A 26260-nucleotide genomic window follows, 5' to 3' on the forward strand; every position below is an offset into this window, starting at 1 on the left:
TAGATTTTTAAGCAGTTTGTTTTTCTCGCTAGCATATATGCTTTTACTATAAAGTACTGTCAAATTGTAAACTAATTAGTTGCTATAGAAATCCCCTGCAATGCCATGAAAGAATTTAATAGGAGAGAAACCTAAGGAATTGAGAATATTATAGGTTTTGTACATTCATTATGGTTAATGACTTAGTAGGCTAAGGAGTTTGTGTTCGAACAGAAAGGAAAATGAATATTCTCAATCTAGCTGACCCTTTGACATAGTAAGCCTTGAGGACTTAGGCTTTCGTACTTTTAAGTATTTAGCTTTACCTTTTTACTATTGTTTAGTGGCTTGAGAGGAGGTTTTCTCTGCTTAATCACAGATTTATCTTTTGTTCTCATGGCTAGGGGTTTTAGAACTAAAACTAAAGCATATGAGTTACCACTTAAAAGATCTGAACTGAGTTGATTCAAGGAAAACAGAATCACCTCTACAGAGAGGCCTCATTCTATCCAAAATAGCATCTCTCTCCCCACCCAAACTATTACATTACTGTGTTTTATTGTCTCCATAGCACTTATTATCTGAAATTAGCCTTTGCTTTTCTGTTTGTCTTTCCCACTACAGTATATGTTTTATTCAATTGCGGATCTTAGAATCCTGTATCCTAGAATTTTGCTCTGTGCTATTGAGCTATTCGGCAGTATTTATAAAAGAAGTAAGTAAAGTGCTATTAAGGGGACAGGCCCATGTGCATTAAACAAAATCTTGTCTTTCAACAGGACGTTTCCAATTAGAGGCTTTCAGATTTATGATGGGCCCATTCATCTCACCAGGAGCACTTTCAAAAAATATGTGCCGACTCCGGACAGGTACAGCAGTGCAATTGGCTTCCTCATGAAGAATTCCTGGCAGATAACTCCCAGGAACAACATCTCCCTCATAAAGTTTGGTCCACAGGTAAGTATGTTCTTACAGCTCCTATGTAGTGACTATAGTGAGAGAAGGAAGATGGCTCATTCTGAAAAATAGTGGCTCTTTTTGACTAGAAAGAGAAATATAGACAGAAGGAACTCCTAGTTCCATGCACTCTGTCCTGTTGAGTTCAAGATCAGAACAGAAGTCCCGTGTGACCTGGGGTATTTCTGACATTCATGTCATGTCTTGAAAGGGAAAATGACTTCAAGTGATAACACGGGAGTTGTACAGTTTCACAGGAACAAGAGGACATATGATTTTGGGAAGTTCAGTATAATATGCTGGTGGGGTAGCCCATCTCTGCTAAGAGATTTGGGTCCTGCCTGGTATTTTACTTGTCTTGGAGCTGTTCTTATGGGGAACTAGATGATAAAAGGTTGGCAACAAAGAGGAATTTGGGGGCAGTGTGATGCAAATTGAGTTATTTCTGGTATAAACTGTTAGAAGGTTTTTAAGAAGATTGCAAAGAAGACTTAGAAATTACTGTTTACAATACAGTAGCCGACAGAAATAGTCTTGGCAGTTTCACAAGTATCCCCTTTACCCGAAATGCACAGGACGGTCTGATTACATGCCCTCAGGCTTTCATCATCTTTCCAGTTTCAGGATGGCAATGGCACAAGAGGGATTAGTCTCAGACTATCTAGCTCCCTGTTCCCCCAGGCAGCCACACCTAGAAAATAGCTCATAGTTGTCTCATTCATGTCCATGAAGTTTACGGTTGCCTAGTTAAAAATAGAGCTTGAGATAGATGTACTGAAGTCTGTATCTGGTTTTGTAGAACAGCCAAGGCATGGAACAGAGAGGCACAGATGCAAATTGGGATGTCAGCTTGGTTGGCTGGTTCTCTTTCAGGCCATGTGGCTCCAGAGCAGGGGTAGGACCAGACTAGTAGATGGCTCCCGCCTCAATCAATAGTGGGGGTCTTGGACCACCTGTGCAGTGTGGAGGCTGGCTGGTCACTTACTGCCCAAATGGACCTTCTCATAGTCCTCCCTGCGTAGAGTTTAGTGACCACTGACATGGCCTAATACTGTAAAACAGTTCTTGCAAAAGTCCTAAAGTTATAACAGCATAAGAAAATCCATGCTGTTTAAGTCCAGCAGTTCATCCAGCCTGGAGTTTTCTAAGGTGGGGTGCTCTGGAAAGTTTATAAAGAGAAGAGCTTGCAAAATTTATTCTACCTAAAAAGGTGAAAATATACTCTACACTTTTCTCAGATTTAACCATAGGAAGCAAAAGAGAAAAAGCATAGAACTAAGAACCTGTAGCCACTTGTCCCACACATCACTGTTTTCCATCGGGTTGCTTATCATTTAGATGTTCTGTTGATTTTAAAACATCCCTGGGTGATAAGTGCAGAAAAGCATTTTAGAGATGCATCTGTGTGGCTTAAACAGTGTTAGTAATTTCCCGCTAATAAGAAGTAGCTAAAGACTGTAAAACATTTCACCTGCAGCCAACTTTGCAGTTGTGCATTATGTGTTTGGTAAAGACTTTAACTTTACCTGACATGAAAATTGAGCTAGGCTTGGTCTATGTTGAGGAAAGAGTTATTAGTAATATATACTTTTCAGCAGATTCTAGTGAGTTCAACAATAACCTAGCCATACTAAGCCAATCCTTAAATTGTCATTCAGTTTTGACTTGTGGTGGGGGGAATCATATGAACAAGTAACAAAAGCATTTGGAATGAAATAAAATGATTAACTAGCTCTGAAGCTAAACTTACAATTTTTATTTAACTGAGGTATAATTTACATACAGAGATGCACAGATCTTATGTGTGCAGTTTATAATTTTTGGCAAATGTATAGGGCTGCATAGTCCTCTTCCCACAACTCTTCTGGTTTCTCTTTTTTTTTTTGAGACAGAGTCTCACTCTGTTGCCCGGGCTAGAGTGCCGTGGCGTCAGCTTAGCTCATAGCAACCTCAAACTCCTGGGCTCAAGCCATCCTCCTGCCTCAGCCTCCCGAGTAGCTGGGACTACAGGCATGCTCCACCATGCCTGGCTAATTTTTTCTCTATATATTTTTAGTTGTCCAGATAATTTCTTTCTATTTTTAGTAGAGACGGGGTCTCGCTCTTGCTCATGCTAGTCTCAAACTCCTGAGCTCAAATAATCCACCTGCCTCGGCCTCCCAGAGTTCTAGGATTACAGGCATGAGCCACCGTGCCCTGCCCGCTCCTCTGGTTTCTCTTACCACATATTCGTTTTGTCTGGGGGGGCAGGTAATTGTTTTTAAGTGAAAAAAGAATAAAAATTAAGATGAAGTTTAGCATTTGCCTATTAGACTCCATAAGGGTTTGGGAATTTTTTCCCTTTCCATGTCATTAATTGAGTAGACAACTCTGATTGACTGGGTGCCATAGTTAATAACTATGGACTGTAGCTTAGAGCTGCTCTCACCTTGAAGCGGTTGTGAGGATCTGCAGTGGAGTCATTGCAGGGGACGCTAAGATGGTCAGAGTCCTGATTTTGTGATGTCCTTGTTTCTCACTGGGTCAGGTCTCTCTGAATGTCTTCTTTGGAAAGCCTGGCCCCTGGTTTGAAGATTGCGAGCTGGATGGTGATAAGAACTCCATATTCCATGACGTTGATGGCTCTGTGACAGGATACAAGGACACCTATGTGGGAAGAATGGACAACTACCTGATCCGCCATCCAAGCTGTGTAAACGTGACCAAGTGGAATGCCGTGGTCTGCAGTGGGTCCTATGCCCAGGTAGGCCCAGAAAGCATCTTGTGCCTGAGTCCCTACCAGTGCCTGACAGCACTGCTTTGGGGAGGAGTGCTCCTCATTGTTTCAGTGTGACCGATGCTTCCCAAAGCATGATTATTTCGTTAAAAAGAAAAAGAAAATTCATGGACTCATAGAATTGTACTTAAAGCTTCCCTACCCCAAACAATTTAACAAGTTAAAAAGTGAGTCCCAGGGAGGTGAGATGATTTACCCTTGGTTGGGATGTTGCTGGGACCAGAACCCACTGACTCAGGTTTTCTTGCCGTGCTACCACTGCGTCCCCTAAGAGGGAGTTTTATCCTTTCCTTTCAGGGTCATCATCTCTACTTAATTAGGGAATCTGACTTTGAAGACAGAATATCAGTAGGTCACATGGAAAGTAAGATGTTCCCAAGGACAGAGCTGGGAATTAGGAATCAGTGGACAAGGAAAGAATCCAAGGACATTCTTCTAATTATAGCATGAAATAATGTCCATGAAAATATGAAGGAGATAATGTTTGGGAAGTACACCTCTTTGACAACATTAAGCTAATGTGTATTTATTAACTTGATGCCCAGTATAAGAGGATGAACTAATTTTCAAGGTAGTATATATGGTTAAGAGCATAGGTCCTGGAGCCAGATTGCCTGGGTTTGAATCCTGGCTCTGTTATTTCCTAAAATATGTGTTGGGCAAGTTAATTAACTACTCTGTCCCTGTGCACAATGAGGATAATAGTAGTTGCTCTTCTATGAGGCTGTTGTGAGGATAGAATGCATGAATATATGGAAAGCATTTAGCATATGGCCTGCCACGTAGCACAGTGTCTGTTGCTATTAGTATTATTTGAGAAGCAGGGCTCTAAAATGCAAAGGTAATTTTAATAGTGATATTTGGATGGGTGGGAGAGATTGCAGAATGGAGGAGGTACCAGTTCCCCAGAATTTTGAAGAGAGTGGGTTTGTTCCCCATGTTTTAGACAATTAAAGGGTAGGATTTAATAATAGACTGTCAAGGGAGATAAAAGAGTACAGGAAAGGGATGATAAGAGCATGGAGAGGAGAATTAGAGGAAAAGGAAGGGATTTTCCAAATAGCACTGGGTTCTGATAGCCCCAAAGGCAAGAAAGAAGCCCCTGTTGGTGATTTGCTGCTAGATGCCCTTATGGGTAGCATGTGTTCTTCTTTCTACCACCTTAGCTTTGTATAGGTGGAGCTTCTTAGATCAGAATTCTTCATTGTTCTTCTTTCTGACGTTGAATTATGACTATTAAAGAACATTACTATGAAATTTAAAAACTTTTTCAAATAAAGTTCAGATTCTTATCTATAGATTAGACAAAAGACTTAAGAGGGATAAAGACTGGAGAGAGTTTCTGGTTTGTTTAATGGGGGTATTAGCTTCTTTGTTGTGGGATTTCTCATTCCCATGAACAAAAAATAAAATAAAATAAAATAAAATGAAATGAAATGAAATGTAATACTTGCCTAAGGGACAAGGAAAGGATGGAGAAGAATAAAGAACAAAGAAGAAAAGAACATGTTTTAAAATGTGATTTCTTTTTTCTATTTGTTTTATTCTTAATAAGAATCGCCTTCCCCCAATTAAGTTTACCCATCAATTTTTAGCAATCTATAGAAATTCTAGAATTAAAACAAAAATAAAAAGCTTTTAGTCTTTTTGTAGCTACAGTTTTGGTTAAATTTCTTACTAGCCATGTGTATTTGTGTGTGTGCGTGTCTGTCTGTCTGTCTGAAAGTGGTAGGTGCTCACTAATGAAAACTTTATATTTTTAAAATGATTACAAATATATCTATAAAATACATGGTCTTAGTTTTTCATACATTACAGTTATTACTGTCAATGTTACATATTTTTATTCAACATTCACTCAGTGAAGTATTCAACTCTTTGGATTTCTAAGGTATTTGAGAATATGAATCTCATCCGTCTACCTTACAAATTAGAGTAGTAATTCTGTTTTTATTTAGAGATAAAGAGAGAAATCAGTCATTTAATACTTCCCAGGAGGCTCTGGGGGTGGTAGGACCACAGGTCAGAAGTTCTGTCCTGAGAATCTGAAATTTGGACCAGAAGCCCAGATCTGCAGCCGTTTGTGGTTACTTAGAAATCATGTGGTATATAGTTGTAGACAAAAAATGGAAGCAACTGGATCTCAAGATAGAATAATCATTATTTAACTATTTGTAAATATTTTTTAGTGGAATATCTGTACTTTGCTGACCTGAGGGATGAAGGTACTCAGGGAGAAAGACAGTAACGTAGGGAGAATTAGGGTCACATGTGGCACCTTAAATTGTCCTTGGGAAGAAGGTGGGGACGGATATACGGTGTATTTATGTCCTTTTATATATGTGTGTGTATGTGTATATGTATGATTAAATATATATTTAAGTGAAGATAATCAGTGGTCTTAAAAACATGTTTCCTGTTTATTTTAAATCTTTAAGTAGTATCAGTAGAGAAGAGTATTAAATCGAAGGAGTTAAACATGAATGAGAATTAAGACGACTTTCTGGGCCAAAGGACATAAAATTGAGGAAGCAATATGGACAAGATTGTAGAAATGACAGAGAAAAATACCGAAGTATTGTAGATTAAATGCCAATATCCTGCAAATGTTTTAATACTCCTGGAGAATTTGATTACAGATACTGATTTGTTTTAAGAAATTGTTCTGAGGTTTGTCCTTTGGAGGATGCATTTGGAGATGGTTTTGTTTTGGCATGGAAAGTGGCTCAGATGCCACTGGAATAAATTTAGGGCTTTCAATTTGTCCCAGTTTAATGTGTTTTTCCAGTTGCTGCCGAGCGCTTTATAACTTTTTTTTTTTTATTTTTAATGGATAAAAAATGACTTCTTGGGCTGATGTAGGTCATGGAAAATTGAAAGCCAAAGCTCTAAGATATATAAATTTTCCATCTGTTGGTTTGGAGGAAAATCTCTTAGATTTGACCAGAGGATATTAGTTTACTAATTTTTTTGTCTGTGCGTTCTTCAGATTGAGAGATTACTTTGACAAGCTGTGTAAGCCCCAGAAGTTTTATATTCTGATGAATAAGCTGGCCTGTGGTGCTGGAAGAGATGATGAAGCTCTTGGCTAGCAGGACGTGTGATCTGTTTTTACCATTTCTGGTTTAAGCAGGCCGCGCTGTGAGCGTGGCTCAGGATACAGTTGGCCGCTGCTCATTTAATCTGGCACAGATCACAGAATCTCTCTTTTCAAAGTAGAGATGCTGGACTTGGTGCTGGAAACGTCTGTTTAGCGATTTCAACTTTTCATTTGCTTCCCTTAAATTCTTTAATTTAATTTTATTTTTTTAAGGTCTATGTACAGACGAGCACCCAGAATCTTTTTATGACCATCACTCGAGATGAGTACCCTTCCCACCCTATGGTGCTGCGGGGAATTAACCAGAAGGCTGCCTTTCCGCAGTACCAGCCCGTGGTCATGCTGGAGAAGGGCTACACCATCCACTGGAACGGGCCGGCGCCGCGCACCACTTTTCTATACCTCGTCAACTTCAACAAGTATGTATTTGTTACTGTCATTTCCAACGGTTGAGCAAATAGTCATTTGGTGGAGAAAAAGAATCACTTATGTTTCCCCGGTAGCAAGTAAAGAACGTCAGTTTCCTTTACTTTGCTTCTCTTGTGGGGAGCTGTATATTTTGTGTGGATAGAATTAAGTGATTGTACAAATGGAATCTTGTCATTTCAAAAGCATTTCTTTTTCTCTATGGTCAAGTTATTGTGTACAGAAAGCCATTCAACAATAGGTTTTTTTTTTTTTTTTGAGACAGAGTCTCACTCTGTTGCCCAGGCTAGAGTGAGTGCCGTGGCGTCAGCCTAGCTCACAGCAACCTCAGACTCCTGAGCTCAAAGGATCCTCCTGTCTCAGCCTCCCGAGTAGCTGGGACTACAGGCATGCACCACCATGCCCGGCTAATTTTTTCTATATATATTTTTAGCTGTCCATATAATTTCTTTCTATTTTTAGTAGAGATGGGGTCTCGCTCTTGCTCAGGCTGGTCTCGAACTCCTGAGCTCAAACAATCCGCCCACCTCGGCCTCCCAGAGTGCTAGGATTACAGGCGTGAGCCACCGCGCCCGGCCAACAATAGGTTTTAATACAGTCTGCTGAATGCTTTAATCCCCTATAGCTGGGATGGGAAGGGGTTTTATATGGTGTTCCAACTGGGCACTTGGGTCCCTGGAAAATTAAGATTGTGGTGTGATTGATTAGTAATATCTGCTATGGGCAAGAGGTGGAAAAGTTAAGGCATAAAGGCCACCTATCTGCCACCCCTGCCTGAAAGCACTGTTCTGTCTCTCTTATTCATTTTTTAGCTGTTTGTCCTAATAATATCACTTTGAATCCAAGGCTCTGTTTTTGCATTAATTTATTCAAGTGTTCCCTGTACGTCAGTTGGTATAAAGATGAATGAGAAAAGTATTTGCTCTCTTGGATCTCACAGTAGACAGGGAGGGGAAAAAACTCAAGTGAATAGATAAACCAAAGCTATTTTTTAGGAACAAAGGATAGAGCAACTGATTCTAAGGGAGTTGGACCAGGCTGCGGTGAGGAAGTGATACCGATGAAGTGATCAGTCTTGTTACAAAAGCACAGAGCTGGGAAAGGGCCCATTCTCCTCGGGGAAATGATGGATTCAGTGTGATGGGGACATAGGGTGCATCAGGGGAGGTGACAGAAGGTGGAACTAGAAAGGAGGGATGAGACTCCATGAAACTGAAAGATTGAAATGGCTTGTGTACCTGACTGGTCATAAAGCTCTGACGCGTAAACACCCAGTTGAAATGGACAGAGAAGGACTAGACCATATGGGAATGCAGCTCTCAGCGGGTCACTTCCAAGGGTGGGTGGACATGGTGGCAGATGCCCTTGTTCTGAGATAGTTAGGCTCCGGCACGTGTTCTCAGCTGAACCACTACTGTTTTCCTCTACCACTTGCTGCTGTTCTCTGTGCCCCCACTGCACGGTCAACCAAGACAAAAAGCCCAGTACTCACTACTAACGTTGCCCTTTCCCATCTCTCTGTCGTATCAGTAGCTGAGCTCTGTTGGTTCTAGCTCCTTAATGTCGTTCAAACCTCCCTGGTTCCTCCCATCCCGCGGCTGGTGGCTGAGCCCAAGCACATCTTCAGCTCTTTCCTGGATCCCGGCAGCAGCCTCCACGTCTTCAGTCCACATTGTGTCCAGGGGGAGGTTTCTGAAAGCCCAGTCTGATATCAGTGAGTTGCAGACAAGTCAGTTAAAGAAACAAATGATTGTCAGGTTGAGAAGAAGAAATGTCCGAGGGTGATCAGTACTCAAAGTTACACTGGGCAGGGTTATGCGTTTGAGATGAGATATTACAATGAAATGATACGCAGGGTTCTGTAAAAGTGCCCTGCATAACTTTTCATCAAGTACTGAGCAAGTAAAAACATTGAAAGTGAAAAAGGCTGAGCCTAGAAATTTCAAAAATCCACATGGACTTGAAATTCAGTCATACTTGTTTAACTAGCTAAAAGTGTATAAAAATTACATAATGGGCAGAGGCAAGATGAAGAGATGGACAATTTTTTCCCCTGAATTTAATGTAATTATAGGGAGGTCATAGATTTTGTCAAAGTGCCATGTCTGAAAATAACACTTTAAAAGTTATAAAAGCTGTACTTCATCATTAAACAAAACAGGGAAAATACAGAAAAACATAAAGAAAATTGAAATAATCTGTAATCTTCCTAATTAGAGTGAGGCATTATAAACATTTCTAGTATTCTCCTCTCTTTCCCTTCAGTGTTTTCTGAGCATTTGGATGTATCATAATTTTTTTAATTACCCACTTCTTCCATGAACATTTAAGCTGTTTTTCTCTTGCCTTTTTTTGTTGTTATTATAAACAATACCTCATAGACTATGTTTTCTTTTATATCTTTTTTCTGAATTTCTAATTATTCTTTAGTAGGATTACTGAGTAAAACCTGTGTGAACAATTTTAAGGCCCCGTTATATATTGTTTAAAAATTTTTTAGAATGATGAAAAGTTCTAGAAATGGATAGTGATGATGGTTGCACGACCTTGAGAATGTACTTAATACCACTGAACTAGTTAGCTAAAAATGGGTAAAATGGTAAATTTTATGGTATGTATATTTTACCACAATAAAAAAAGGTCAAAAAAAGAGAAAATGCTAGAAAGGGGAAAATATTTTTAATGGTTTTTAAAAAGAATTTATTTTATATTTAAGGACATTAAGTAAAAATACTATGGCAATTTAAAGATATGCCTCAAAAGCTTTAAAAAGTCATATAACTTTATATCCAGCAATGTTGCTACTGGGAATTTATCCTAATATAATTATGAGAGATAAATATATTTATGAACAAAAAATTCTTTAGAGTGTTTTCTTTAGAAGTGTACCAGTGACACTTCCACTGTCAGGCTATTATTAATAGTGTTTCTATCTTAGGATGTCCATACTCAATCATGTCACTTAATTTGTTAACAATTTAGAATGTTAATGTTTTATCCAACTTTTATTCGTATTCCCTGAAATGGTTGAAATCAAGAATTTTTTGTGGGCCATAGTATTGTAAATACATTGGTGTGAAATACTTGATATAAGAACTCCTTAAAATAGAAATGGTAAAAACATAACAGCTAAAGGTGGATGATTGGTTAGTATGCTGGGGTTCAGGACTTCCACTGTTAGTGGCGCAACAGATAGCAGAAATTTAAGGAGGAAAAAAAAACGTGGCTAAAATTTCCATATGCTATAATACTCAAAAGAGAGTGGCTCAAGTGTGAATTAATTTTTTTATTGTCTCTCCTTTAAAGGAATGACTGGATTCGGGTTGGCCTCTGCTATCCATCCAACACAAGTTTTCAGGTTACCTTTGGATTTTTGCAGCGGCATAATGGTTCATTATCCAAAATCGACGAGTATGAGCCTGTGCATTCACTGGAAGAACTGCAGAGGAAGCAGTCTGAGAGGAAATTCTATTTTGACTCCGGCACAGGGTAATTCAGTGGAACCAGGGAATGAGAATTATTGCTACTTTTCTTTAATGGTAAAATTGCTAGTCTTCAGCATAGTGGCTGTTTAGGAAAGCAGCCGATGTGGGTAATTCCTTGCATATTGCTGTTAGAGGTTGAGAGGGAAACTGAAATGACTGATAATTATAGTTGGCAGTGGGAAGCGGGTGAAGATGTTTGCCATATACCTATTAAGGCAATTATAGAGAGAAATTGTCCTTGTCCATGAAGAACCGGTAGGCCCAATTGAAAATTAAAATAACTTTTTTCTATAACAGCTCCATAGACGATTATTTACATGTGCTATATAGTTCATATTTCAGTGAAAAGCTCATTTTTCTCTTCCTACTGACTTAAGGCTATCTTTCAAGTTGACCTTGAGTTTAAAAAAAAAAAAAATCCCTGTGTAACTGTGGCATGTTTGCTTTCGACTTTCTCTAGGCTGCATCTTTGCATTTTTTATGTAATCCTGTTCTCCGGGGGTCCTGTTGGCTTTGTCTGCTTTTATCCCGTTACATCTGTCAGCCTGTGGGCTATGGTAGGCTTCCTCTCCTGTACTCTTCCAGCAAGTAGCATGTTCCATCAGCCTCCCTCCTTGTGCATCCTTCCCGCTATATGCCATTGTCTAGGCACTGTAAAGATACCAATGTGAAGAAGACACATTTCTCCTGCAAATTCACAGTCCATTGAAGGATGCGGACATGCAGAGCAAGTAATCAGAGAGCAAAAGGTTTAAATGCTTTAAGTCCTGTAGTGGGATGTTCAATGTGCCTTTTGGGGTAACTCAGAAGTTCAGCTGAGAGTAACCAGTGACATCCTGAGAGGGTGACCCTGGAGCTAACTCTTGAGGAACAATTAGGAGGAGATGGAAAAAGAGATGGGTGAGCTGTCCCAGGTAGAAAGGGTGGTGTGCACAAATGCATGGAGACAGGGAAGAATGTGGCATGGCACTTTTGTAGAAAGGCAGAAAATTCAAAGTGGGGAGAAGGGTGGTGAGATTGGCTGGGGGAAGGAAGCTGGGACGCAGTCCTTGAGTGCCTGTATCCTTTGACTCAGATGCAACTCACTTGCTCTGCAGGTCCCCAGCGGCCAGTGTGATCAGCCTAAAAGTTTTTTTATCCTAATTGTCTTTGATTTTCAATTTCTAATTAGACTTAACCTACCTGGACTCTTATTCTGTAGATGTCAGAACTTCCACATTCCCAGATGACTTTCCACAAAAATACACAGAATAGCCAAATTTATAAAGACAGTCTGGTGGCCACAGATTAATGATTAAATGTGTAAAAAAGATTAGGGAATATTTTCTGGTCTGGGTATTTCAAGAATCCCTCAGCCTCTGAGGTTCTAATTCTTTTTAATTCTATTCATTTTGATGATTTTAATTACATATCAAAAGGCCCATGCCTAATTAAGTCCCTGTCATTTCTTATGTATATGTGTTAAAATTATTGGATGTTGTGACAATGGCTGATTTTTACCCCATAATTGCAACTTTGCATTGTTCACTGACCTCATCATAAAATGTGAATTCTTCATCTCTGGTAATCGATCACATTTGATCAAGTCCTTTAGAATCTTGACTTCCTTCGCTTTAGAAAGACTGGGTTTTCTGACAGACATTGAAGTGCTGCCTAAAAGTTAGACTTTTCATCTTAGCAGTAGGAGGATTATTCAGAAATGGGTGGAACTGTTCATTTTGCCTGATTTTGGCCTAAATAGAGACAGAAGGACCCCAGACCCATCTGCTCTTGGTAAACATCACAGGAATTGATTTGAGACTATGGCTTGGCCTTAGCCAAACAAGTCAGAGTTGCTGTTTTTATTATTCCAGTTTTGTGCCTTAAACCAAAAAGGTTTATGAACGACAAAAACAAGATGAACCACATCAATTTACCGAATCCTAAATTCAACACAAGTATAAAGTTTTCCAAGGAATTTTTGACTCAGACCAAATTCCATCCTCCCAAAATACCCATTGAACTAATTCAAACCAGAAATCAAATTTGGTATCTTCCAGAATGACTGCATCAGGGTATCAAAATATTTTCTAAAGTGGTATTGTGTTTGACTTAGGACCCTTGAAGGATAGAAAGAAAACAGAAATAACTTTATTAGTTTTGCAATTTGTTTTTCTGTTAAGGAAAATTTACTTTATTGGACAAATATCCCTTTTGGCCATGAGTTGATTTGAGGGATTTTATAAGTTTTGGACAGTAAGTCTAACTAATGGATTGGTTTCTGTTTTGTGCAGGCTATTGTTTTTGTATCTCAAAGCCAAAAGCCACAGGGATGGCCACAGTTACTGTTCATCTCAGGGATGCGAAAGAGTCAAGATCCAGGCAGCAACAGACTCAAAAGACATCAGTAACTGCATGGCCAAAGCGTACCCTCAGTATTACAGAAAGCCCGCAGCCGTCAAGCGGATGCCGTCCATGCTCACTGGCCTCTGTAAAGGCTGTGGGACCCGGCAGGTAAACAAGGAAGAAAAGTGGGTTGTGTGGCCTGGGAGAAAAAGTCAAAGAGTTTCTTTGCAATAGGAGCACTTTTCTTTGACACATCTGTTTTGCCGATTTAGAAACACTCCATGGTGTCTCCTGAATTTTGGCCCATGCTAGAATGTAATGCCCACAAGAAGCAAACTAGTTCAAATTTATAACAAAGCTACTTTCCCGCATGATAACATCAATTTATGCTGGATGCCTTGGAAATTCAAGGGGGAATTTATATTTTGAATTTCAAAACCAAACACACGTCTATGAGGAGTTAGTAAGAAAATTCCATGAATTTTTGACCCCAAACTTGAGATACCAAAGAAACGTCCAGCTTCTGAATGCTGCTTAGTATCATTATGATGATTTGTTCTTGCAGTGAAGTTGCTATCATTGAGTTATAAGGACAGTGTACTTTTAAGTGCTAAATTGTGTGAGAGTTAAAACATGTTTGAATGAGAAGAGAGCCTGGAGGGAGGGAGGAGGAGGTAAGTTTTAGAGACCAGAAGTAATTTGGAGGAATAGAGGGAAAAGGGAAGGGCATTCTTGGGGAGGGAACAGCATGGGCAAAGGCAGAGTGGCAGCAAAGAAGGTGCAGTGCTTGTGGGCAAGCGAGGAGATGGCCTTGCAGAGTGTAATGGAATAGAGAGACACGGGGCCTGTGTGCAAGGCGTGGCTCCATTCATGCAACGCTTTGAGGGTCACGGAGAGGAGTTGAGACCTGGGCATGTACAAAGCCACTAAAAGTTTCTAAACAGGGTAGTCTTTGTTATCTACACTTCTTTTCTCAGTTCTAGAGTGACTGAGCTCCATTGTGGGATAAATGCTCTGAAAAGGACTCTTAAAAAGATTTGTGCCTGTTTTTGCATGAAAGTTTTACAAAGATTTAAATGGAAAGCACATTTATCTGTCTATCTGTTTACTTATTTATTTTTAAGAAAAGGTCTCCCTCCACCCAGCTAGAGTGCAGTGGCATCATCATAGCTCACTGCAAGCTCAAACTCCTGGGCTCAAGCGATCCTCCCGCCTCAGCCTCCCAAATAGCTGGGACTATAGGTGTGTACCACCACGCCCAGCTAATTTTTTGTATTTTTTGTAGAGAAAAGGTCTTGCTCTTGCTCAAGCAGATCTGAAAACTCCTGGCCTCAAGCAATCCTCCCACACTGGCCTCCCAAAATGCTAGGATTATAGACATGAGCCACCATGCCCAGCCTATTTAGTCATTTATTGAATTGATTCGATTAACAAGATTACACTTATTTGAAACTGGGATTGTTCCAGCAAATGAGGAACACGTATCTACTGTGTTAAGCATATCAAGATGGAATTCTAGGTCATGAGATATGTACAAAAAGTTCAGAAAAAGAAATACAGTCACCGGCTTTGATTATAATTGAGTTTATATTGAGGGAACCTTTGGGGGAAACTACAGTTGACATAAATATGGAACTTCTTCCCTGTCTAGGTGGTGTTTACTAGTGATCCTCATAAAAGCTACCTCCCTGTGCAATTCCAGTCACCCAGTAAAGCAGAAACTCAGCGTGGAGACCCGTCTGTTATTTCTGTAAGTACCATTTGGTCTTAGTCTGTTCTGGCTGCTATAACAAAACACTATAAATTAGGTAGCTTATAAACAACAGAAATTTATTTCTCACAGTTCTGGAGACCGGACAGTACAAGGCCCAGATTCCAGCAGGTGCAGTGGCTGGTGAGGGCCCGCCCCCTGGGTGGATGGCGCCTTCTTGCTGCATCCTCTCATGGCGGAAGGGTCGAGAGGTCTCTTTTATAGGGTTCTAATCCTGTTCATGAGGGCTTCACGCTCATGTCCTAATCACCTCCCAAGGACCCCACCTCCTAATACTGTCACCTTGGGGATTAGGATTTCAACATATGCATTTGGGGGGGGACACAAACCTTCAGACCATAGTAGGTCTCTGGCAATAATCACTGGTTTGTAATCACATTTTGATTATTGGTGACAAGCAATACAATAGAGCTATAAATACTTCCCAAACATTTGTGTTTTCAAATAAATGTTTTTATTAAAGTTTTTTTTTTCTGAGTACATTGTGTTTACTGATTACTTTGAAGCTGATATTAAAATTTGTTCACAGTACTTTTATTCAGTAAGAGCATTACAAGTGACTCAGATTTCATTTCTATAAGAGGAAAGGCGTCTTTGGTTTAAAAATAGTTGCCATAGGCAATCGAGACATAGAAAACCGTAATTTGTTTGAGATATGGGAAATAACGATTTTAAAATCTCTGCCTTTTATTTTAAGTTTGCCCCAATGTTTCAGATGAGGAAAGTGAAGATGCAAAGTGTTAGTTGTCTTTTACTGGGTTAATGAAAGAATAGATGTGAGTCTTGGTGTCAACACTGGAATTTAGAGCCAAGTTAGCCACTGGGAACAAGTCTCATCATACATGGCCTGTCCAAAATCCAGTTGATCTGGGTGCCATCATATGAAGAGCTCTTTGAGTGACAGGTGTCTAGCCTTCTGACTAGGACCCAGCCAGGGCCCGTGCCTAGTCTCACGTGGTCTCGTTAGAACTTAGTTTTTTTGAGTGGTGGGCAACATAAATCTTAAATCCAAATATATGTGGACAAAATTAAATTTTACTTTATCAGTTTTTTTATTGTAGTAAAATACAACATAAAATTTGCCATTTTAACCATTCTTAAGTGAGCAGTTCAGTGGTATGAAGTACATTCGTGTGGTTTTGTAACCATCACCACCACCCAGCTCCAGAATGTTTTACCCTTGAGTTAAGACTATCTCTACTTAAATGTTGCTCAAAGATTCCTGAAGTCTGTATTTATACCTATTCCCCTCTGTCAGCAGTCCTGCATTTCGTAATAAGCTTATGATGTAATTTTATTGGCATGAAATTTGTTAGCTCAGCATGTGAATGTAGTCGGCTACATGAGGAACCTGATCTCACCCTGCTAGGCTGGTGTTTGGAGGGGGTTGCATGGGAGAAGCAGGTGGGTACTGGATCTTGCTGCTCTGGTAGCTCACCAGATACTAGATAGATAGATAGATCACCAGGTAATAGATGGGTAGATAGATAGATTGATGCATAGATTGTTTTGCCAAAAAAAAAAAAAAAACAAAATTTCAAGCAGGCTACTCCCCAGGGTCTGAAGACATTGCTTGACTCCACTGCTGCACATCGTGTCCCTGGGACTCTAGAAAATCATAGAGTACTGTGTTTTGTCATACATAGCTCTAATATTTTTCACATGTGTTATCTGAAAATTCTTTCCTAGGACCTGGCATTGCTTTAGTGGGTATTTTTGTGGTTTTTGTTTTTGTTTTTTTGAGATGGGGTCTTGCTATGTTGCCCAAGCTGTCCTTGAGCTCCTGGGCCCAAGTGATCCTCCCAGGTAGCTGGGACTACAGGTCCATGCCACCGTACCAGGCTTTGCTCTACTTTTTATGGAAAGTTTTCTGTTTCTTTTAAGCCACAATTTTGGGGGGTACTTTTCCTGGGGACAGTTTGAGTGTGTTGAGGATTGTCACATAATTTTTTCTTAAATGGATCTCAATTCTTAAGTATTGAGACTTTAAAAAATCAAAAGAATACCATCTAGTCTTTCTGCATATAAAGCTTACCTCAAGCACTTCCAGAATGATTCACTGGATTAGCACAATTTAAACATAGCTAAAAGGCAATTTTGAATTCCAGTGAGATCAGTAGTGATTAGAAGTAAAATTTAAATATCTTAATTTCCCCAAGCAAGGACAGGTGCAGTGGTGAGAACATTTATTCTTTGTTAGCCTTTAGCATAGTTTATAATTCTATACCTTATAAACAGAAACAGTGCCTATGGGTTTAATTAGTGTTTAGTTCTACTCTTTGTTTTTTTCCCTTTTGGCTGAGGAATTCATGATATTTGGAAATGTCTGGAATTCCTTTTTCTTGAAAAGGTCACAAACTATTCATTTTTTAAAGAGGATGACTATGGAAATTCAGCTCACAATAATTGTGAGACCAAATATAGTAGGACCTTGTACTTAAATCCCAGTGAAATGACCACTTTGCCATTTTGATTTCAGGGGAGAGCTATATTTATAGTGAAGGAGATAAAGCAACTGGACTTCTATGATATTCTAAACCTAAACTCTAATGAGGAATTTCTGTGAGTCAAGGCATGAAATACATACATATATATATGTATATATATATATATATTTTTTTTTCCCCCTGAACTAAGGTGACAATAAGTGAGCTATCTGAGCTGCAGTACAGAGGCTACCACTTGATCACTGACTTCCAAAGCTTTGACCCCGATGAGAGAGTATGTGTAAGAATGAAGGCCTTGAGTTCTGCAGAGCGAGTCGGCCAGCTTTGCTGGGTGGGGGCCACCATGCCTTGCTCAGAGCATCTTCTCCAGGCAGCAAAGATCAGTTAAGGCAGAGTCTATAGAACACAGGCACAATTTCAAACATTGGTGGGGAAAGAGTGAGTGAAATACGCAGTTTGAATCCTGGAAATATAAAATGAATTATGGGTTCAGAAAATAGAGACAAGGAGCCGGAAAGATGAGTCATCCCGGAAATGTTCTTGAAATGGTGATGACAGCAGAAGTCATTTTTGTATTCTCAGGTCAACGGCACCGACTTTGCCTTCCGAAGTGCAGGTGCTCTCCTGCTCGTTGTTGATGCATGCAGCGTTCCATTCCGGTTGACAGAAAAAAAGTTTTTCCCTCTTGTTGATGTCAGTCGCTTGGAAGAGTATTTAAAAACAGGCATCCCTCCAAGGTAGGTCAAACATGTTCTGTAATGGGAACAAGCCACCTTAAGGACGTGGAGTGCGCCAAACAGATAACATTTGGTTAACTCTGAGCTTTGGTTTATATTTTGTTTACCAGATCTTTTACTCTGTGGGCACTCAGGGCTCTGTGACAGGTATTTCATTCCTTTCCTACCTCAGATTGATGCCCGTGTGGCCTAAGGTGCTTGTCATTGACAAGCTATTGCTTTATCAATGGCAGAACTTGGATATTCGAAGATTTTGCAAATGATAGGGAGGGTTCCTAGAAGGAGAAAATCTCATTGTTTGGAAAATTTCTATCCCACTTTTTAGTATTAAATTAATCTACTTTGCACCCAACTTGCTCAGAGGCTTATTTTCCGTTTTGAAATAATTTTCCAGGCAGTTTACCTTTGCAGCCAACTGTCCCACTGGTGGACTCTCGGACAGCATTATACCATGACTGGGTACAATGATGACCCAAGTCATCACCTGGGTCATTTGGAAATGGCTAGAAAAGAATAAATTGATTTTTAAGTGGTTGAGTGTCTGGTCTCTCTTTTAAGCATGCTAGTCTGATTGCTTTTCTTTGTTGGTCTCTGAAGAAAGGTGCACAGGAGAGAAACCTTCCTTTTTCTGGGCTGGCCAGACCCTGCCTGGAGGCAAGGAGATGAATTCAGGGTCCTTTCTGCCCCTTGGCTTTGCCCCAGATGTTGATTTATACACAGGCTTTCATTTAGTGAAGCCATTAGGGAAGAACATAAGCTTCCCAGAAATTAAAAGCCTGTCTAGCTTTAGAATCATTTTCTGATCACTTATGCTCTTTGTAGATTACAGAACCAGATCCTCATAAGTCCCAGGAAATCATTAGATTATTTGGGTGTAATATTTAATATGTATGTCTAGTCCTATCTTCTGGTTTAAGATAGAACACTTGTGGGGCTTCCATATTCTTTAAGGATTTAAAGATTTTTTCCTTAATGTTGAAAACATATGCACTTACTCACTTCCCCTAAAACCATCCGGGACATAAATCTCACCACAAGTATTTAGGACAACGTCGTAGTCCTGCAAAGTACCTTAGAGATTTAAGAGTTAAAACCAATACATTAAAAAGTCATGAGGTAGTTTCTAGAAAGGGGACGCAAAGGCTTTTGAGATACTGATAATGCTGTTTTGTGATCTGAATGCTGGTTACACAAATATGTTTAGTTTGTAAAAATTCAACTGTGTGTGTGGTGTTTTAATAAAGTGTTAAGAAGTTATGGGGCAACTGGCAGTGACTTCTAGGGAGACTGAGCACATGTGTGTATGGAGGGGCTGGGTGGGTTGGGGCGGGTGAGCTGTAAGTGATCTCATGGCTACTTGTGACCTGTTGAAGAAGGTCCGGTCTGCAGGGTGGCTGTCATCAGTCCTCTGCACTGATTCTGAATTAAGTCACCACTGCTTTCGAAAGACCAGGACAAAGAACCCATACCGATATAAAACTTAAGCCTCTTAACTATAAGAAATGTCAAGACCCACATTAATAAAACAAATACATTACTAAAGGATATGCAACAAGAGTGGAATAAAAGGAGAGATTCTCTCTGTTTCTGGATGGAAAAATTGATATTGTAAAGATGTCACTCTTCCTAAACTGTAAATTTAACGCATTTCCATTAACAGAACCAATAGGTTGCTTTTCTGTTGTACTTGACAGTGGACACTGAAGTTTATCTGGAAGAACAAATGTTAGAGAGTAGTAAAACATTTTTAAACAAATCACAATAACACAAGAGGCTTGTTTTATCAGATATTAAAATAAACCACAAAGTCATAATAATTAAGGCAGCCTAGTATTGGCAGAGGAGAGGGATCAGAAGAAGAGAATAGAGAATCCACAAACAGATCTGAGTATGTGTGTTCATGGACTGTGTGGTAAAGATGGCAATTTAAACCAAACCATGGAGAACAGATTTTATTTTGTCTTAGAGTTGTGTTTATCCATTCATTTAATAAATAGAACATAAATAGAGCATCTGAAACAAAATAAAACTATCTTCCAATATTATATCGTCCAATGTTAAACTGTCTTCCAATGTTATAATAGATTGTTCCCCAAAAGAGCAGTGTCCCAAGCTGTCCACTAGGTGAACTTACCCAAATGACTTGGTTTCCCTACTTTTGGTTTCCCTTGTAATAACAACATGAGAAGTTCCATGTGGGGCAGAAGAGTGGGACCTTGTAATAGCAGAGATGAAAAAGCATCTGGGCTTTTTTCTGAGTTCTGCTTTTCTCTAGTGTTTCTATTCTGTATTCTGTTCAGAAAGGTACTCAGTAAAAATGTACTGAATGATTGAAATTGGCACTGATTTTCTAACTTTAATGTACAGGTCAATTGTTCTGTTGAGCACAAGAGGAGAAATAAAACAGTTGAACATTTCAGATTCTTTAGTACCTCTGGGATTAGCCAAACCAGCTCATCTTTATAACAAAGGTTTGTATTTATATTATTATTCTATGAGGTTCTTAGGGGGCCAACAACATATGACTTTTTCTGGTGGAATTTGGCTACCAGACCATTTTCATGGCCTTGTGTTTCTGGAGCGGGTATCATTAAGACAATTTCTAAATAAGGAGACAGTGTTAGAGGAAGTGTGTTGGGATGTGGTTTGTTATTTGGGGCAAGAGGTGGGTGGGTAAGAGTTCATTTGCTGAGGTAAGGAAGTGTAGGGTTTTTTAAATAGCTGCCTTTGTTTTGCTCACCTCTGCATTATTTTTTCAGGGAGTACCATATTTGTGGGATTCAGCGGAACCTTGAAGCTGTCATGGACTAAGCTATTTACCAGTCCTGCTGGACAGGGCCTTGGGGTGCTTGAACAATTCCTACCTTTGCAGCTGGACGAATATGGTTGTCCCAGAGCAGGCACCGTTCGCAGAAGAGACTTGGAACTGTTAAAGCTAGCTTCAAAAGCACATTAGAGACTAACTGTAACTTAAGTGCTGGGAAGAAAAAAAAATGTGAACTAACTTATTTAATTTATGGCATTTTAAGATGACACTGTTAACCCAATGGAACCATTTTCCTGTTTGATACAGAAAGGGGAGAAAAGAAAGAGTATAAAGTCATTGCTTGAATACCAGCTCATGCACCTTCTAGTTGTACAAAATGTTAGAGAAATTATTTGTATTTGTAAGGCTGGCCTCCAAATTCCTCCCCCTCCACCCCAGTGTTTTGTAATGACCACAAGCGGTGTTTTACTGTTTGTACAATGCGACCTGGTGGGGTGGGGGTTTCTGACAGTCAGCCTGAAGCCTTTAGAGAACCAGCTATTGTAGCACCTTGGATACTTGAAGTCTCACGCGCAGTTGTGTTGTGCAGCAGTTGACTTGGTGGCTGGCATGCTCAGCAACGCCTGGGGCCCTGTTTCTGGGCAGCCTTTGAGGATTTTTTATGATGCTGAATGACAAGAGTTTTAAGTGGCAACTCAGGCCCAGCTCATGCCCTTTTTTGCCTGGACATGTGCTATTTTTATTCATTTGTATATTGATGACTTCTAAGGGTTCAACTTACAGACAGGAAGTATACTGGGACAAAAGTGCTCATAGGGATTAGAAATTCCTTTAATCCGTGATCATTGGGCAAAAAATTGACCTGCACCAAAGGTCTGGGGCTGTTGGGACCATTTTTGCAGCTTTAATCCTTAGCCTGTTTTGACTGTATATTTGTGTTTCAAATGCAGAGCTGAGCTGAAAATTGACTTTTTTTTTTTTAAAAAAAAGAAGCAGGCCATTTTCCTGAACTGTAAACTTGTGTTGTTTTAACTTGCACAAAGGAAGTCTGTTCTTGGTGTTGCTCTTGCCCCTGGGTTTTTGTTATTGTTTTTGTGTGTGTGGATATTTTTTAAGCTCTTCTGTTCACCATCCTGCCAGGAAAATCCCAGAAAGCTTAATGATACTCCAAAAGGATTGTACCCAGAGAAGGAAGAAAGGAGAGCCTTCTAAGGGCCAGAATCATTGAGGTTCAAACATGAACCTCTTTGTAGCCTTAAAGGAGTGAATCACTCTTAATTAAATTGTTAAAGCTAATTGAAAAGGGTGCCATGATGCCCAATTTCCCTCTCCTCTGGGCACGTGTGTCTCCTGCCGGTGAGAATCGCAGGTGGCAAAAGGAGATTGGCCTCCATATCCTGGAATGCTGCCACACCAAGAGGAAAGAAACATCAAACTATCTTTACGTTTTTCTAAACCCACAGTGCATGAAGTATAGTGGAGGGATAGCCTGGGGGAGGTGGTAGGGTGTGTTTGGGCTGGCATTGGCAGTGAGTATAAATCCACTTTGCTCTGCTAAGGGCAAAGGCTGATGATGGCCTGTACCTTTGCATCTGGGAGAAACTGCAGAGCAGCTCTGTGACTTTTACTTTACAAATATGCTACCTCAAAGTGCTACCGATAAACCTTTCTAACTGTAAGTGCTCTTGCTCAGGGCACGTGTCTTAATCAAAGTTTGGGTTTTTTTTGTTTTTTTTTTGTATATTGACGAATGAGATCTGACCTATGAAATATATTATTGGATCATGGTTCCTGAAGGTGATTAAAGTTTGTTTGTGTGTGTGTTTTATGACTTAAATATCTTTTATGTGTGTTTTTTAGAGTTTGATTCTTTAAAGATTTGGAGAGGATATGTAAGTTACCAAGGCGCTTGGTTTTTCTGTTTTATATACTAATAATCAGGGCCTAAGTTAAATAAATAAAAATATGTGTGCATGGATTTTATATATGTGTGTACGTGAATTTATAGCTCTATGTATAAATTTTTAAATTGCAGGTTCCAGCTGTAAAGAAGTTATTGGCAGAAATGAGGAAGAGAAACTGTCCACCAAGTAAATTTTGTAAGACTAAGCTTCAAAAGGGTAGGGACCATATTCTCTAATGCAGAGGTTCTCAACCTTGGCTGCACATTGGAATCACCTGGGAGCTTTAAAAAATATGGAGGCCTGGACTCCACCCCCTTCCCCCCAGATTCCAATTTAATTGGTGTGGGGTGCAGCCTGGGCATTGGAATTTTTTTTAAAGCTCCCTGGGTGATTCTAACATGCCGCCAGGTTTCAGAACCACTGTGCTAGTATAATAGGCCTACTGTTCAACTTCAGTCTATAATTTTTTGTGACTAAAACAAAATTGCATTTATTTTTATTTGAGATCCCTAGATTACTCACAGAACTCCCAGCTCTAAACAAAGCGTGTCAATACTGTCTCTTTTTAGTAGAACTTTTTAAAGTTCTTAGTCTTTAATCCTCTCAAATCATTCAACTGGTCCCATAAGCCGGTATACATAGTTCAGGCAATTGGGAGCTAGCAATCTGTTCTGTTTCTACCAAGAAAATATATTCAAAGGTGATTTATAAGTTCATAAGCATTTTCCATCAGGTGAGGCGATTGGTTGAGCTCCAGAAACGTGGCCGTCCACAAATCAGTCAGCTGATGAGAAACCCAGAGAGCTCTCCTATGTCGGCAGACTGGGGTTTAGGTCTTTGCTGCGGGACCCCCGCGTCCGCACCTGAGTCAGCATGCCATATGTTATGTCCAGAAGCTGGAAGAGAGTGCTTGCGGGAAGATGAAAGGCAGACACACTGTCTCATGGACTGTGACTGCAAAGCAGCCACTAAGCTGATGTTTAGACTGGGAGGTTGGGAAGGGGGGATTTACGACTCCTGTTGTCTAATTTCAACAGGAGAGAACGCATCCTCCTGCCATTAAGTGGGCTCCTTTCGTTTTGAGGAAGGGGGGGCAATGAGGAGATGGATAGAGGGTGAACGCTTCAGATAAGGACTGTAGGTTTTCATTCCTTCAGAGATGAGATAATGTTTGGATGAGTCCAGTGGAAAGGCATTTCAATAGGAAGGAATGCACTTAGTTAATTCAAATTTTTTTTTTTTTTCCTGCTGCTCCTAGTAGGTGAGTACAGTACATAGATTCCATCATGACAATGTTTGTTGATTTTTGTGATGCAGAGTTGGCATTGACCTCCAGAATTCTTGTTTGGCTTTCAGGTACTTATTAAACAATGTTTAATAACTTGAGAAATTCCCCTGGAGGTGAAGACCTTTAATAGGGTAACAGATTTGTATTATTACTGTTGTTAGTCTTTCTTGGTTCTAACCCAATCTTCTGGAAATGTGAACAGCCACTCTGGGTTGGAGCTAATTTTCAACAAAAGGTCAGGGAGAAAAAAAAAAATGTAAGCGAAGCCATTCCTGCTTCCCCGCTCACAAATGACAAGATGCTGTTCAATTCTTGCTGCACTACTTGAGTCATTTGGAAGAGAGAGGGTTTTTTTACCCTTATTTATCCTCAGTAGGAGAAGCTGATAAAAGGATGTTTAATTAGGTCCTGGTGATGGGGATGAGGGCACACACGCTTTTCATGTAGTATAATTAGAGAATGACTGGCTGAACTGTGATTTCTAAATGAGCAACTGTGCCCCATAGGCATCCAAAAATACCAGCCATGGTGAGCCATGAAAATGTTTTATCTGAAAATACAACAAAGGGTAGGTCAGAAAACATCTTCGTAGATGTGTTTTTTTTTTTTTTTTTTTTTGAGACAGAGTCTCACTCTGTCGCCCGGGCTAGAGTGAGTGCCGTGGCGTCAGCCTAGCTCACAGCAACCTCAAACTCCTGGGCTTAAGCGATCCTACTGCCTCCCGAGTGGCTGGGACTACAGACATGCACCACCATGCCCGGCTAATTTTTTCCTCTATATATTTTTAGTTGGCCATATAATTTCTTTCTATTTTTAGTAGAGACGGGGGGTCTCGCTCTTGCTCAGGCTGGTCTCGAACTCCTGACCTCGAGCAATCCACCCACCTCGGCCTCCCAGAGTGCTAGGATTACAGGCGTGAGCCACCGCGCCCGGCCCGTAGATGTGTTTTTGTAATTTTTCTAAGATGCACAAAATGATGAGTCAACATGTGAAAAGCGGTAAGTTTAAAGTTCATCCTCACAAAAGCTTTGGCTTCATGGTCACAACTGATTAATCTAGGTTAACAACCTATGACCTGTAGGCTCTCTGCCTACAATTTGGAGCTAACAATGGTTTTTATGTTTTTTAATCTAACATGTTGGAAAAAGCTAAAAGAAGAATAATTTTATGAGGTGAAAAGTCTATGAAATTTAAATTTCAGTGTCCATAAAAAAAAATCTCGTTGGAACACAGCGAAGCTCACCTGCTCACATGCATTAACTGTGGGTGTCCGCGTGCTGCAGTGGCAGTTGGGTAGCTACCACTGGGACCACAAGGCCTGCAAAGCCGAAACTATTTACTGTTAGGCCCTTGACTGAAAAAGTTTACCAACCCTTGATGGCGGTGATGGAAATACAAGTGTTCATTGTCCTGTTCTTGGAACTTCTTTGCATTTTGAGAATTTTTAAAATAGCAAGTTAAGGAAAAAAATCTGCATCAGAATCACCTAAGGTGCTTGGTGAAAATGCATAATCCCAAGCTCCAGCTCAGACCAGAGAATTGGCATCTCTGGGAGTTGGAGCTGGGAATATAATTGTAGAACAAGCTCTCCAGGTGTTTCTTATGAACGCTAAAGTTTGAAAACCCCATAACATGCAGCGAGCCCTTTCTCTCCCTCTCCCTTCAATAGAGAACACATCTGAACAAATTCAAAGTGTTGTGTGGTTTTTTTTTTGTTTTTTTTTTTACCCTGATGATTCCAGCTACGTTGTCTTCCCCAGAACTTTAAAAAACTAATGGAAGGCAGATTTAATACACAGCAGAAGGTGTGGCTGTTACTGGCACAGAGGTTTGAGCCCATGATTAAGTTCTCTCTGTATTATATTTAAAATTCTCACTGTTACAGTCATTCTTTTGGCTACAATCATTCCTACTCTGAAATCCCAGCCATCCTTTGTTTTCTACAAGTTCTTTATTGGTATTATTTTAAGGACTTTAAGGAAAAAATTGCATTTGGCCACAGGCTGCACAGTCTAACAAAAACGTAGGTTTCTTTGCTTTTTGATGAAACTATATCCACTGTAGTTATTTCACATTCATTCAAGCTCTGGTAATTGTAGATGCATATTTTTTAAAAGGTAGAATGAATTATTTCATACAAGTAGTTTGCTTTGTAAGCAAAAGCCTTTTAATACATGAACTTCATAGAGAGTTGGAGGTGGTTGAGTGGACTTGGGGGATAATGAAATTGAGCCTTGCTAGAGAAGTTGAGCAAAGGAGGTTCACGTTCTTCCACCAGCCCACATTGATCACTAACAC

At 39.9% G+C, this 26260-nt stretch overlaps 1 protein-coding gene across 3 annotated transcripts in view; it reads left to right on the forward strand.

The window, feature by feature from the left end:
• CEMIP2 (cell migration inducing hyaluronidase 2) overlaps positions 1–22748 on the forward strand; it is a 67549-nt gene extending 44801 nt beyond the window's left edge. For all 3 annotated transcript variants that reach the window (XM_069476402.1, XM_069476405.1, XM_069476404.1), the window contains 9 exons: positions 759–936; positions 3464–3679; positions 7026–7231; positions 10545–10727; positions 12997–13216; positions 14700–14798; positions 17849–18003; positions 20371–20474; positions 20763–22748. In XM_069476402.1, the coding sequence (XP_069332503.1) occupies positions 759–936; positions 3464–3679; positions 7026–7231; positions 10545–10727; positions 12997–13216; positions 14700–14798; positions 17849–18003; positions 20371–20474; positions 20763–20959 (1558 nt within the window). In that variant the 3' untranslated portion in view covers positions 20960–22748. The remainder of the gene's footprint in view (positions 1–758; positions 937–3463; positions 3680–7025; positions 7232–10544; positions 10728–12996; positions 13217–14699; positions 14799–17848; positions 18004–20370; positions 20475–20762) is intronic.
• The last annotated feature ends 3512 nt before the right edge of the window (positions 22749–26260 follow it).

Source organism: Eulemur rufifrons, chromosome 7, assembly GCF_041146395.1.
Source record: "Eulemur rufifrons isolate Redbay chromosome 7, OSU_ERuf_1, whole genome shotgun sequence".
In the NCBI taxonomy this organism is placed as follows: Eukaryota; Metazoa; Chordata; class Mammalia; order Primates; family Lemuridae; genus Eulemur; species Eulemur rufifrons.